Source organism: Eubalaena glacialis, chromosome 1 (genome assembly GCF_028564815.1).
Source record: "Eubalaena glacialis isolate mEubGla1 chromosome 1, mEubGla1.1.hap2.+ XY, whole genome shotgun sequence".
In the NCBI taxonomy this organism is placed as follows: Eukaryota; Metazoa; Chordata; class Mammalia; order Artiodactyla; family Balaenidae; genus Eubalaena; species Eubalaena glacialis.
This window is the reverse complement of record NC_083716.1, coordinates 57,760,410-57,773,830: the sequence shown is the minus strand read 5'-3', so window position 1 is coordinate 57,773,830 and position 13,421 is coordinate 57,760,410. Positions and strand designations below refer to the sequence as shown.

At 47.4% G+C, this 13,421-nt stretch overlaps 1 protein-coding gene across 2 annotated transcripts in view; it reads right to left on the bottom strand.

Annotated features, from left to right (window-relative positions):
* Positions 1–13,421, bottom strand: part of DLG5 (discs large MAGUK scaffold protein 5) — a 134,184-nt gene that overhangs the window by 53,628 nt on the left and 67,135 nt on the right. For both annotated transcript variants that reach the window (XM_061180134.1, XM_061180124.1), the window contains exons 3-5: positions 11,826–11,988; positions 9,875–10,018; positions 9,055–9,238 (exon numbers count right to left, since the gene is read on the bottom strand). In XM_061180134.1, coding sequence (XP_061036117.1) covers positions 9,055–9,238; positions 9,875–10,018; positions 11,826–11,988 — 491 coding nt within the window. The remainder of the gene's footprint in view (positions 1–9,054; positions 9,239–9,874; positions 10,019–11,825; positions 11,989–13,421) is intronic.

Below are 13,421 nucleotides of genomic sequence, written 5' to 3'. Positions count from 1 at the left end.
CGTTAACAAGATATAAAGGGTTCTATGTGTACAGATATAAATCTCAAACCTTTCAAAGTAACATAGCTATGGTTAGTTATTTCTGTGGAGTGAGACTACATGAAGAATTCCTTTATTTTTTAAATGTCTGTATTGTTTGATTCTTTTATTGTGTTACAAAATGCATATTTTTTTTGAATTTTTGAATTTTATTTATTTTTTGTACAGCAGGTTCTTATTAGTCATCCATTTTATACACATCAGTGTATACATGTCAATCCTAATCACCCAATTCATCACACCACCACCCCCACCTGCTGCTACTTTCCCCCCTTGGTGTCCATACATTTGTTCTCTACATCTGTGTTTCAATTTCTGCCAAACACTGTGATGAACCGGTTCATCTGTACCATGTTTCTAGGTTCCACATATATGCGTTAATATACGATATTTATTTTTCTCCTTCTGACTTACTTCACTCTGTATGACAGTCTCTAGGTCATCCACGTCTCTACAAATGACCCAATTTCGTTCCTTTTTATGGCTGAGTAATATTCCATTGTATATAGATACCACAACTTCTTTATCCAATCGTCTGTCGATGGGCATTTAGGTTGCTTCCATGACCTGGCTATTGTAAATAGTGCTGCAATGAACATTGGGGTGCATGTGTCTTTTTGAATTACGGTTTTCTCTGGGTATATGCCCAGGAGTGGGATTGCCGGGTCATATGGAAATTCTATTTTTAGTTTTTTTTTTTTTTTTTTTTTTTTTTTTTTTTAAGTATTTGTTTATTTATTTATGGCTGTGTTGGGTCTTCGTTTCTGTGCGAGGGCTTTCTCCAGTTGCGGCAAGTGGGGGCCATTCCTCATCGCGGTGCGCGGGCCTCTCACCATCGCGGCCTCTCTTGTTGCGGAGCACAGGCTCCAGACGCGCAGGCTCAGTAATTGTGGCTCACGGGCCCAGCCGCTCCGCGGCACGTGGGATCCTCCCAGACCAGGGCTCGAACCCGTGTCCCCTGCATTGGCAGGCAGACTCCCAACCACTGCGCCACCAGGGAAGCCCTATTTTTAGTTTTTTAAGGAACCTCCATACTGTTCTCCATAGGGGCTGTATCAATTTACATTCCCACCAACAGTGCGAGAGGGTTGCCTTTTCTCCACACCCTCTCCAGCATTTGTTGTTTGTAGATTTTTGATCATGGCCATTCTGACTGGTGTGAGGTGATACCTCATTGTAGTTTTGATTTGCAATTCTCTAATAATTAGTGATGTTGAGCAGCTTTTCATGTGCTTCTTGGCCATCTGTATGTCTTCTTTGGAGAAATGTCTATTTAGGTCTTCTGCCCATTTTTGGATTGGGTTTTTTTTTAAATATTGAGCTGCATGAGCTGTTTATATATATTTTGGAGATTAATCCCTTGTCCATTGATTCGTTTGCAAATAGTTTTCTCCCATTCTGAGGGGTGTCTTTTCGTCTTGTTTATGGTTTCCTTTGCTGTGCAAAGGCTTTTAAGTTTCATTTGGTCCCATTTGTTTATTTTTGTTATTATTTCCATTACTCTAGGAGGTGGATCAAAAAAGATATTGCTGTGATTTATGTCAAAGAGTGTTCTTCCTATGTTTTCCTCTAAGAGTTTTATAGTGTCCAGTCTTACATTTAGGTCTCTAATCCATTTTGAGTTTATTTCTCTGTATGGTGTTAGGGAGTGTTCTAATTCCATTCTTTTACATGTAGCTGTCCAGTTTTCCCAGCACCACTTACTGAAGAGACTGTCTTTTCTCCATTGTATATCCTTGCCTCCTTTGTCGTAGATTAGTTGACCATAGGTGTGTGGGTTTACCTCTGGGCTTTTTATCCTGCTCTATTGATCTATATTTCTGTTTTTGTGCCAGTACCATATCGTCTTGATTATTGTAGCTTTGTAGTATAGTCTGAAGTCAGGGAGTCTGATTCCTCCAGCTCCGCTTTTTTCCCTCAAGACTGCTTTGTCTATTCAGGGTCTTTTGTGTCTCCATACAAATTTTAAGATTTTTTGTTCTAGTTCTGTCAAAAATGCCATTGGTAATTTGATAGGGATTGCACTGAATCTGTAGATTGCTTTGGGTAGGATAGTCATTTTCACAGTACTGATTCTTCCAATCCAAGAACACAGTATATCTCTCCATCTGTTGGTATCATCTTTAATTTCTTTCATCAGTGTCTCAGTTTTCTGCATAAAGGTCTTTTGCCTCCCTAAGTAGGTTTATTCCTAGGTATTTTATTCTTTTTGTTGCAATGGTAAATGGGAGTGTTGCCTTAATTTTGCTTTCAGATTTTTCATCATTTAGTATACAGGAATGCAAGAGATTTCTGTGCATTAATTTTGTATCCTGCAACTTTACCAAATTCATTCATTAGCTCTTAGTAGTTTTCTGGTGGCATCTTTAGGATTCTGTATGTATAGTATCATGTCATCTGCAAACAGTGACAGTTTTACTTCTTCTTTTCCCATTTGTATTCCTTTTATTTCTTTTTCTTCTTCTCTGAGTGCCGTGGCTAGGACTTCCAAAACTATGTTGAATACTAGTGGCGAGAGTGGACATCCTTGTCTTGTTCCTGATCTTAGAGGAAATGGTTTCAGTTTTTCACCACTGAGGACGATGTTGGCTGTGGGTTTGTCATATATGGCCTTTATTGTGTTGAGGTAGGTTCCCTCTATGCCCACTTTCTGGAGAGTTTTTATCATAAATGGGTGTTGAATTTTGTCAAAAGCTTTTTCTGCATCTATTGAGATGATCATATGGTTCTTATCCTTCAATTTGTTAATATGGTGTATCACACTGATTGATTTGCATATACTGAAGAATCCTGCATCCCTGGGGTAAATCCCACTTGATCATGGTGTATGATCCTTTTAATGTGTTGTAGGATTCTGTTTGCTAGTAGTTTGTTGAGGATTTTTGCATCTATATTCATCAGTGATACTGGTCTGTAATTTTCTTTTTTTGTAGTATCTTTGTCCGGTTTTGGTATCAGGGTGATGGTGGCCTCATAGAATGAGTCTGGGAGTGTTCCTTCCTCTGCAATTCTTTGGTAGAGTTTGAGAAGGATGGGTGTTAGCTCTTCTCTAAATGTTTGATAGAATTCACCTGTGAAGCCACCTGGTCCTGGACTTTTGTTTGTTGGAAGATTTTTAATCACAGTTTCAATTTCATTCCTTGTGATTGGTCTGTTCATATTTTCTATTTCTTCTTGGTTCAGTCGTGGAAGGTTATACCTTTCTAAGAATTTGTCCATTTCTTCCAGGTTGTCCATTTTATTGGCATAGAGTTGCTTGTAGTAGTCTCTTAGGATGCTTTGTATTTCTGCAGTGTCTGTTGTAACTTCTCCTTTTTCATTTCTAATTTTATTGATTTGAGGCTTCTCTCTCTGTTTCTTGATGAGTCTGGCTAATGGTTTATCAATTTTTTTTATCTTCTCAAAGAACCAGCTTTTAGTTTTATTGATCTTTGCTATTGTTTTCTTTGTTTCTATTTCATTTATTTCTGCTCTGATCTTTATGATTTCTTTCCTTCTGCTAACTCTGGGTTTTGTTTGTTCTTCTTTCTCTAGTTTCTTTAGGTGTAAGGTTAGATTGTTTACTTGAGATTTTTCTTGTTTCTTGAGGTAGGCTTGTATAGCTATAAACTTCCCTCTTAGAACTGCTTTTGCTGCATCCCATAGGTTTTGGGTCGTCGTGTTTTCATTGTCATTTGTCTCTAGGTATTTTTTGATTTCCCCTTTGATTTCTTCAGTGATCTCTTGGTTATTTAGTAACGTACTGTTTAGCCTCCATGTGTTTGTGTGTTTTTTACGTTTTTTTCCCCCTGTAATTGATTTCTAATCTCATAGCGTTGTGGTCAGAAAAGATGCTTGATATGATTTCAATTTTCTTAAATTTACTGAGGCTTGATTTGTGACCCACGATGTGATCTATCCTGGAGAATGTTCCGTGCACACTTGAGAAGAACGTGTAATCTGCTGTTTTTGGATGGAATGTCCTATAAATATCAATTAAATCTATCTGGTCTATTGTGTCATTTAAAGCTTGTGTGTTTCCTTATTAATTTTCTGTTTGGATGATCTGTCCATTGGTGTAAGTGAGGTGTTAAAGTCCCCCACTATTATTGTGTTACTGTCGATTTCCTCTTTTATAGCTGTTAGCAGTTGCCTTACGTATTGAGGTGCTCCTATGTTGGGTGCATATATACTTATAATTGTTATATCTTCTTCTTGGATTGATCCCTTGATCATTATCTTAGTGTCCTTCCTTGTCTCTTGTAACAGTCTTTATTTTAAAGTCTATTTTATCTGATAGGAGTATTGCTACTCCAGCTTTCTTCTGATTTCCATTTGCATGGAATATCTTTTTCCATCCCCTCACTTTCAGTCTGTATGTGTCCCTAGGTCTGAAGTGGTTCTCTTGTAGACAGCATATATATGGGTCTTGTTTTTGCATCCATTCAGCAAGCCTGTGTCTTTTGGTGGGAGCATTTAATCCATTCACGTTTAAGGTAATTATTGACATGTTATGTTCCTATGACCATTTTCTTAATTGTTTTGGGTTTGTTTTTGTAGGTCCTTTTCTTCTCTTTTGTTTCCCACTTAGAGAAGTTCCTTTAGCATTTGTTGTAGAGCTGGTCTGGTGGTGCTGAATTCTCTTAGCTTTTGCTTGTCTGTAAAGCTTTTGATTTCTCCATTGAATCTCAATGAGATCCTGCCAGGTAGAGTTATCTTGGTTGTAGGTTCTTCCCTTTCATCACTTCAAGTATATCATGCCACTCCCTTCTGGCTTGTAGAGTTTCTGCTGAGAAATCAGCTGTTAACCTTATAGGAGTTCCCTTGTATGTTATTTGTCGTTTCTCCCTTGCTGCTTTCAATAATTTTTCTTTGTCTCTATTTTTTGCCAATTTGATTACTATGTGTCTCGGCGTGTTTCTCCTTGGGTTTATCCTGTATGGGACTCTCTGCGCTTCCTGGACTTGGGTGGCTACTTCCTTTCCCATGTTAGGGAAGTTTTTGACTATAATCTCTTCAATATTTTCTCGGGTCCTTTCTCTCTCTCTTCTCCTGCTGGGACCCCTATAATGCGAATGTTGGTGCGTTTAATGTTGTCCCAGAGGTCTCTTAGGCTGTCTTCATTTCTTTTCATTCTTTTTTCTTTATCCTCTTCCGCAGCAGTGAATCCCACCATTCTGTCTTCCAGGTCACTTATGCGTTCTTCTGCCTCAGTTATTCTGCTATTGATTCCTTCTAGTTTAGTTTTCATTTCAGTTATTGTATTGTTCATCTCTGTTTGTTTGTTCTTTAATTCTTCTAGGTCTTTGTTAAACATTTCTTGCATCTTCTTGATCTTTGCCTCCATTCTTTTTCCAAGGTCCTGGATCATCTTCACTATCATTATTCTGAATTCTTTTTCTGGAAGGTTGCCTATCTCCATCCACTTCATTCAGTTGTTTTTCTGGGGTTTTATCTTGTTCCTTCATCTGGTACATAGCCCTCTGCCTTTTCATCTTGTCTCTCTGTGAATGTGGTTTTTGTTCCACAGGCTGCAGGATTGTAGCTTCTCTTGCTTCTGCTGTCTGCCCTCTGGTGGATGAGGCTATCTAAGAGGCTTGTACAAGTTTCCTGATGGGAAGGACTGGTGGTGGGTAGAGCTGGGTGTGGCTCTGGTGGACAGAGCTCAGTAAAACTTTAATCCACTTGACTGCTGATGGGTGGGGCTGGGTTCCCTCCCTGTTGGTTGTTTGGCCTGAGGCGACCCAACACTGTAGCCTACCTGGGCTCTTTGGTGGGGCTAATGGCGGACTCTGGGAGGGCTCAGGCCAAGGAGTACTTCCCAGAAGTTCTGCTGCCAGTGTCCTTGTCCTCACAGTGAGACAGAGCCACCCCCCCGCCTCTGCAGGAGACCCTCCAACACTAGCAGGTAGGTCTGGTTCAGTCTCCCCTGGGGTCACTGCTCCTTCCTCTGGGTCCCGATGCGCACACTACTTTGTGTGTGCCCTCCGAGAGTGGAGTCTCTGTTTCCCCCAGTCCTGTCGAACTCCTGCAATCAAATCCCGCTAGCCTTCAAAGTCTGATTCTCTAGGAATTCCTCCTCCCGTTGCCGGACCCCCAGGTTCGGAAGCCTGACGTAGGGCTCAGAACCTTCACTCCAGTGAGTGGACTTCTGTGCTATAAGTGTTCTCCAGTTTGTGAGTCACCCACCCAGCAGTTACGGGATTTGATTTTATTATGACTGCGCCCCTCCTACCGTCTCATTGTGGCTTCTCCTTTGTCTTTGGGTATCTTTTTTGGTGAGTTCCAGTGTCTTCCTGTCGATGACTGTTCAGCAGTTAGTTGTGATTCTGGTGTTCTCGCAAGAGGGAGTGAGAGCACGTCCTTCTACTCCACCATCTTGACAAAATGCATATTAATTTTGCAATTTAAAAAATAGTATAGAAACATGAAGATAGCGCTGCCCTTCTCCTTTTTGAACTATTTAACCTTACAGCCATTTGGTAAGGCAGAGTAGGGCAGGAGGCTCCATTGGGCAAGGGGTGCCCCAGAGTGGCCATCGGAGCCTGCATGGGATGAGGAGGGGCCCTGCAGAGGCGCATGGGGGTCCCACAACGGGTCAGAAGGGGGGATGGCGTGGGAGGGAGGCGGCAGAGGGGAAGGCAGGCAGGTACTCCCGGGAGACCGACCAAGTAAAGAGATTACGAATAATCAGAACCAGGTTTCTCACTACTAGGAAATGGAGTTACAAAAATGGAAAGGAAGAAAACAAGAATGAACCCTGTTATATTGTAGTACTGGACTGGAACTGGAAATGTCCAATATACATATTACATATTGAAGGTATAAATATGTTAGGAAGAGGGAGAGAGACACATGGAAAGAGGTATGAGTGAGTGAGTGAGTGTGGTGGCGGGGGGCTGGGGGGGGAGGTGGCGGTGTACTCAGATATTCCTTATTCTGTCCACTGAGAGGGCCTGGAGCCATTACACCCCAGGAGCAATGAGTACATCAAATACACCCAGCACTCAGATCATGCTTCTAAATACCATTTTCCACTAAAAAGAATGAGGACTCCTAGGAGAAATGTTTGATTTCCAGGACTAGGGCAGGGAAATTAGAAAATGAACCTGGAACACCTTCTTGTGCCAGAAATCAAGAAAGCGCTCAAAGAATGAGGGGACATGTCAAAAAGACAGACAAGCAAGCTTGAAGGGGCTCCCCGTGGCCACAGTGGTATACAACCCACTGAGTAAAACAGGAAACCATGAGTGTGTTTGTATGTATGGGGGTGTATAAAGGGAAAACAAGTATCACTACAGTGGAGAAGAAGCCTAGAGACACCACCTTAGTCAAATGATCAAAGTGAACATCATTAGTAATAAGTCGTATCCAGCCAAGTCTCAATCAACAGGATACAATAAGAAAAAGGCAGCATCACTTCTGTGACATTCCTGCCTAAGATGCAAAAACTCACCCAACCATGGGGATCCAACAAATCCAGGTTGAGGGACAATCTAGAAAATAACTAGCCTGTAATCTTCCAAAACATCAAGGTCATGCAGGTCACAGCCTGAGGAACTGTTCCAGACTGAAGGAGACCAAAGAGACAGGACAACTAAATGCAGTGCGTTATTCTGAATGGGATCCTCTTCCTATTAAAGACATTATTGAGACAATTGGCAAAACTTGACCGGGGTCTGACGATTAGACAGTAGTACATATCAACGTTAATTCCTGATGTGTCACTGTTATACAGAAGATTATCCCTGTTTGCAAGAAGTACACATTTACATGTTCAGGGGTGGCAGGGCATCAGGTTGGCAACTTATTCTTGAATGATACAGGAGAAAAATTCTTGGTACTGTATTTGCAACTCTTCTGTAAGTTTGCAATAATGTCACAATTTAAAAAATTTTAACTGTAAATGAAAACAAAAGCAACGAAGGCAACATCATGCTAAATTACCAGGTGAGTTCAGATTGTTATATACTGGCTTTGTGTCAATCAAGCCCCAATGGTCCTGCTTTAACTGGGGAACCATAAATGTTTCTGATGGGGAAGGGGCTCTGCTTAACCGGACCTATGCTGCAATGCTAGGAGGACACCCTGCCTCTGCCTGGGACTGTCTTCCAACCCCAAACGTCCAACCATCTATGGACACAGAGCATCATCAGTCCCTGCCACGTCCCTGGGCAGCCCAGGCAGCTCCAGACCATAAGCTATGAGAGGAGAGGCACTGGCCTACATCCTTCACAGGAAGCAGTGTTCTGACCGGCCTGCTCCTCACGCGCTGCTGTCAATGTGAAACAAGAGCTGAACAAAGTGAAGCAACTAACTTCGAACGCAGAGAGCAGCAAGGGCAGCAGGACATACTCTCACCCCAAAATAACGATGGTAACTGTCACCATCTTGTATTTGCACAGGATTTTAATATTTGCAAGTTTCTTTCCATCTGTAATCTCACACAATCCATACAAAGGAAAGAAGCTATAGATGCCCAAAGCTCCCAGACTACGTCGAATTCCTGTGACACAGCACACATACCACATAGAACCTCCTCCTCGGTAGCCCTTGCGATATTCATAATGATACAGAATGTGTGTGGTTATTTGATTAACATTTGTACCCCCCCTTGGGATTGCAGAGTCCAGGAAAACAAGGGTTGAGTGTTTGCTCACAGATGGCCCGATGCCTCACAGAAGGCTGACACCACAAATACTTGCTAAGTAATCACATGGACACACGGGTGGGTGGATAAGATGGGTGTGCGTAGGTCAGCAGGTAGACGGACAGTGGGCGGGGGAATGGATGGGTGGCAGATGAGTAGGTGGACAAGGGGACAGATGCATGGACGGATGGTGGGTGGTAGGTGGGTAGATGACTATGTGGATGGTGGGTGGTAGGCAGGTAGACGGTAGGTAGGTAGGTAGGTAGGTGGGTGGGTGGGTAGATGAGATGGTAGGTGTGTTGGGGGGGGTGGGGGGTTGGTAAATGGATGGTGAGTGGGTGAATGCCTGACCTGGGTCCGCCCCCCACCGCCCAGCCCAGTTCTACCTGCTGCTGCTGGGCCCGGAGGTCACCGATCTCCTTCTGGTCCTCCTCGTGGAGCCGCTTCATGTCCTCCCACGACTGCTGGAGCAGGTTACGTTCTCGTAGCAGCTGTCCGTTCTCCCGCCTCAGCATGTCCACGTCATCCTTCAGCTGGGTCTGGTCGCTCAGGAGCCGGCTGTGGAGCGTGCTGAAATCCCACACGACACAATGAGCCCAGCCAGCCTCCAACTCCCACCCAAGGCGCCACCACCCCCTCCAGGTCCTAATACCCCCAACACACCAGACAGGTGAGCAGCATGCAGAGGCAGGCCAAAGCCTGCTGTCAGCCAGATGCCAGAAAGACCCAAACTATTTTTTTAAGAGCCTGACACCACAATGGCCACATGTGGCCAAGAAAGGGAGATAAGCCCCTACCTGGTATGGACCTGGCACCTCCAAGTGCTGAGGCCTGGGCAAATGTCAGCAGGTGGGCAGGCAAATGCCCTCAGAGGGGCACCAGGAGACCAAAGGGGAAGATGCCCCATCTGCCTCTCCTGTGGCAGCAGAGCCCCAGCAGGGACCCAGAGGTCCACAGTGATCTGCGTGGCCTACTGTCTCGCACATTCGACCACTTTCCTACCAACCGTGCTTCTGAAGCTGGCAATGGATGGTATGGAAAACTGAGGCCCAAAGCCACAAACCCACGTGCTTAAGGCCCACCGCTTGCTATGTGGCAGAGGCAGGATGGGACCAGAACCCCAGGCTCCAGGTCCAGAAATGAAGACTGGCAAGAGGCAGCGGTTCCTTGGACGCTGGGAACCCTGGCCAGGCAGGCCGCACTCACTGGTAGAAGTCGGTCTCCTTGGCCACCTCCTCGCACCTCTTCAGGGCATTGCTGTGCTGGTTCTGCAGGCTCTGCAGGTCTGACATGGCCCGCACACACTGGATCTTCAGCCTCTCGTAGTCCGGATTCAGCCTGTGGTAGGGCCTGGCCCAGACGGCAAACAGCCCAGTGAACACCGGCCCCGGGATCACAATGACAAGAATGTCTTTCCCTGGGAAGCCACGTCCTAGGTCACTCCAGCCCAGCAGTTCCCGAACACTGGTCTCCTGCATACCACCACCACCGTCCGCCCACCCCCCCCGCCCCCGGTGCCTGCTAAGCCCAGGTGTCCTGGCCACAGCCAGACCAACAGAATCCGAATCCCCAGGACGGAGGGCCTCGATTGCTGAACTCCCTGCGTGGGCCTGGAGAGCTGGGAAGGTGCTCCTGTTCTCTGGGAGCCCCCGGGAGGCCACACGCCAGGCCTGCACGCACAGTGGGCCCAGCAGTCCCTGTGATGAAGCTCCTCCTCTCCTTACAGCAGTGATTCTCAATCTTGGGTACATAATGAAGAGACCAAGGCCCAGACCAATAACATCAGCATCCCTGAGGGTAGGACTCAGACATGGGGATTTTTCAGCTCCCCAAGGGATTCCAATGTGCAGCCAAGATTGAGAAAAGTGGCCAGGAGCAGGAGTTCCCAGACCTGCAGCACTGTAATCACCTGGGAACTTGTTAGAAATGCAAATTCTCAGGCCAGCCCCAGACCTCCGAAATCAGACACTCAGGAGGGAGGGAGGAATGGCCAGCCATCTGTACTCTAACAAGCCCTGCAGGTGACCCTGGTGCGAGCTCAAGCCTGGGAACCCCTGCTCTAGAGCGGGCATCAGCAACCTTTTCCTGTAAAGGGCCAGTCTCTGTGCAGCCACTACTCTGCCTCGGTGGCATGAAAGCAGATGTGGACGGCACACACTCGCACACTGTCTTCACTTGCCCTGCCCTCGAGCTGTCTGTCTGAGAGACACATCCTCATAACAGCGACCTCTAGGAGCAGGATTTGAGCCCCGACATCACCCCAGAAAAGTCCTCCTCAGGATGAGGCACACACCCCTGATGCTCCTGAAGGAAAGAGCTTAAACCAACCCTGCTCCTGCTCCCCTCAGAACCCCTGCCAGCATCTCCCAGCCCTTCCCTGGTATCTACCTCTCAATCCCAACAAAAGAAGTGGTCAAACGTTTTCTTCAAAATAACAAAAAAGCCAGGTGGGACCAACCCTTTTTAAAACACACACGTGGCAGGAAACAACTAACGTGTTTACAAACCACATAAAGATCCACTCAACAATGAAGTAGGCCGGGGTATCCAGGAGACAGCAGTGCCCTTGTCCACGGACAGACCAAAGGCTCGGCAACAGGGTGACTATCTCTGTTAGGGCAGGGGCTGCACACAGCAGCAAACAGGGGACAGAGAGAGAAGCATATTGTCTCCAGGGTTGGAAGGCAGAGAGGCCTGGGAAAGGGCTGGTGACAAGGCCAAGGCCATCCAACCAACCAGGGAGGAGGCACCAAAGTGGGACCAGGAGCCTCCAGCTGCTGCCCAGACCACCCACCAAATGATCATCTGCAAGGCCAGTAGAAAGGCGTTGAGGCCGGTCCACACACGCACACGCACACGCAAGCAAGAGCACACCACTGCCAGGAGCCAAGTATAGGATGGACACACCCACCCACACTTCTCAATCCCCAAGTTGTATGATTCAGGCCACAGACTCCGATTTTGATCTGGAGGAAGCATAACAAGCCTCTGCCCCGCTCCCCGCATCCAGGCCTGCAAGGGCGGGTGGCGGGAAGGACACTCGGGCAGGCAGCAGGGCTCTCAGGAGCTAAGGGTACGCCTCGGGGCAGGGGGGTGCCATGGCATCAGGGTGGTGACCCTGTCCATCGGGCCGGCGGGGGAGGGGCACGGTCGCCACCTCTTGTCAAAGGTGGTCCCGTGGGTGGCGAAGGCCAGGCGCTTCCGCAGCTCATTCCTCTCCCGGGTCATCAGCCGCAGCTGAATGGAGAGGTTCTCCACCTTCTCATTCACTTGCCGGTCAGTGAGCAGCGGCGGTGGGGACGGCGCCTTCCCGGTGGTGCCTGCAGGAGGAAGGTGACAAAGAGACTCGTGTTCACACGGCCCCCACCAGCAGTCAGGCACTGTTCTGGGCTCTCAGCCTGCATTCGCTCCTCACAACCACCATACCAGGTGAGTCCTGTTACATCCCCCTTTCCCAGATGACACCACCAAGTCAGAGTGTAAGAGGCACAGCTGGGACCAGAGCCTAGGCAGTCTGGCTCCAGCATCCACTACCTTGGCCCTGGCTGAGGACCCTGAGGTCCCCCTCTCTCCCTCCAACCTAGCTTTGGCACCTCCAGGATGGAACTGTTTTGGCCCTGATCTTTGCATCCTTGCCTGCTCTGCTAACACCAGCTGTCACCCACCCCTGGGCACGGAGATGCCAGCCTGAGCAAGGTGGAAGGCACGGCCTGAAGAGGAAGACACAGTTACAGCTTCCCAGAGAAGCTGGCAGAGGACAGAGGCAGCCAGCTCCAAAGCTGGGCCCAAGGGCCGTGTCCCGTCTTCCCCTGATCAGGGCTGGACACTCCACACAGTTCCCTCTTCCAAGCTGCCCAGCTGCCTAAAGGACCTGCTCAACCAGCCCAGGTGTGCAGCTTGGAGGAGCTACAGGGAGAGCCGCCCACGGCCAAGGTAAGTGTGACGGGGTGCAGCTAAGTCCCAGGACCTCTGACTGCCCAGCCCACACCAGGCCCTCATCACTTGTCCCTAGGACTAGACATGTCCTGAAGGGAATCCCATGTCTTATGCTATTACTAAGGAACAGTGGCCACCACCAGCACCTCTGGCGAGATCCCAATCTGCTTCTAGGAAGTATGCACCTCACTCAAATGTCCCAGAAAAAGAGACAAATCCATGGTGCTTTTATATTTAACTCTGTCCATGTGTTCCCCTGAGCCCTCTAACCCTCAGAGATCCTCAGTGGGGTCAGAGTAACCCACAACAGTCATCCCAGTTTATGGATGTGATCCAGAGGCTGACTCACCCCAGGGACACAGTACCTGTCTCCCCAGTAGCCCTGTAATGTGTAAAAGGCAAGACGAATGTCTTCTGACTCTGTGTCATCCTGACCGCTGCCCCCCAGTGGACCACTGTTGGTTGATTTGCCTGTGCAAACCAAGTGTCCCCCAAGACAGGCACTCAGGTGTGGCCTCGCATCTTCCAGGAGTGGCAGGGAGGATGGAGAATTCGACACTGTGGGTGACAAGCTAGACCATGGTCTGAGGCAGGAGACTCGAGCTCCCAGCTCAGTGTTATCCAATGTCGGTACGCCAACCACTGAATCTAGTACCCCTCAAAATGCATGTTATCTTAAAGCCAGCACCTCCGTAACAACCAGGATTCCTGTGCTCAGGCCAGACCTCTGCGGCCAAAATGTTCTTTAAGGTGGGGCCCAGGATCACCATTTCCCACGAGCATCTCCCTCTCTCCATGGGTTCTAGTCCACAGCCTG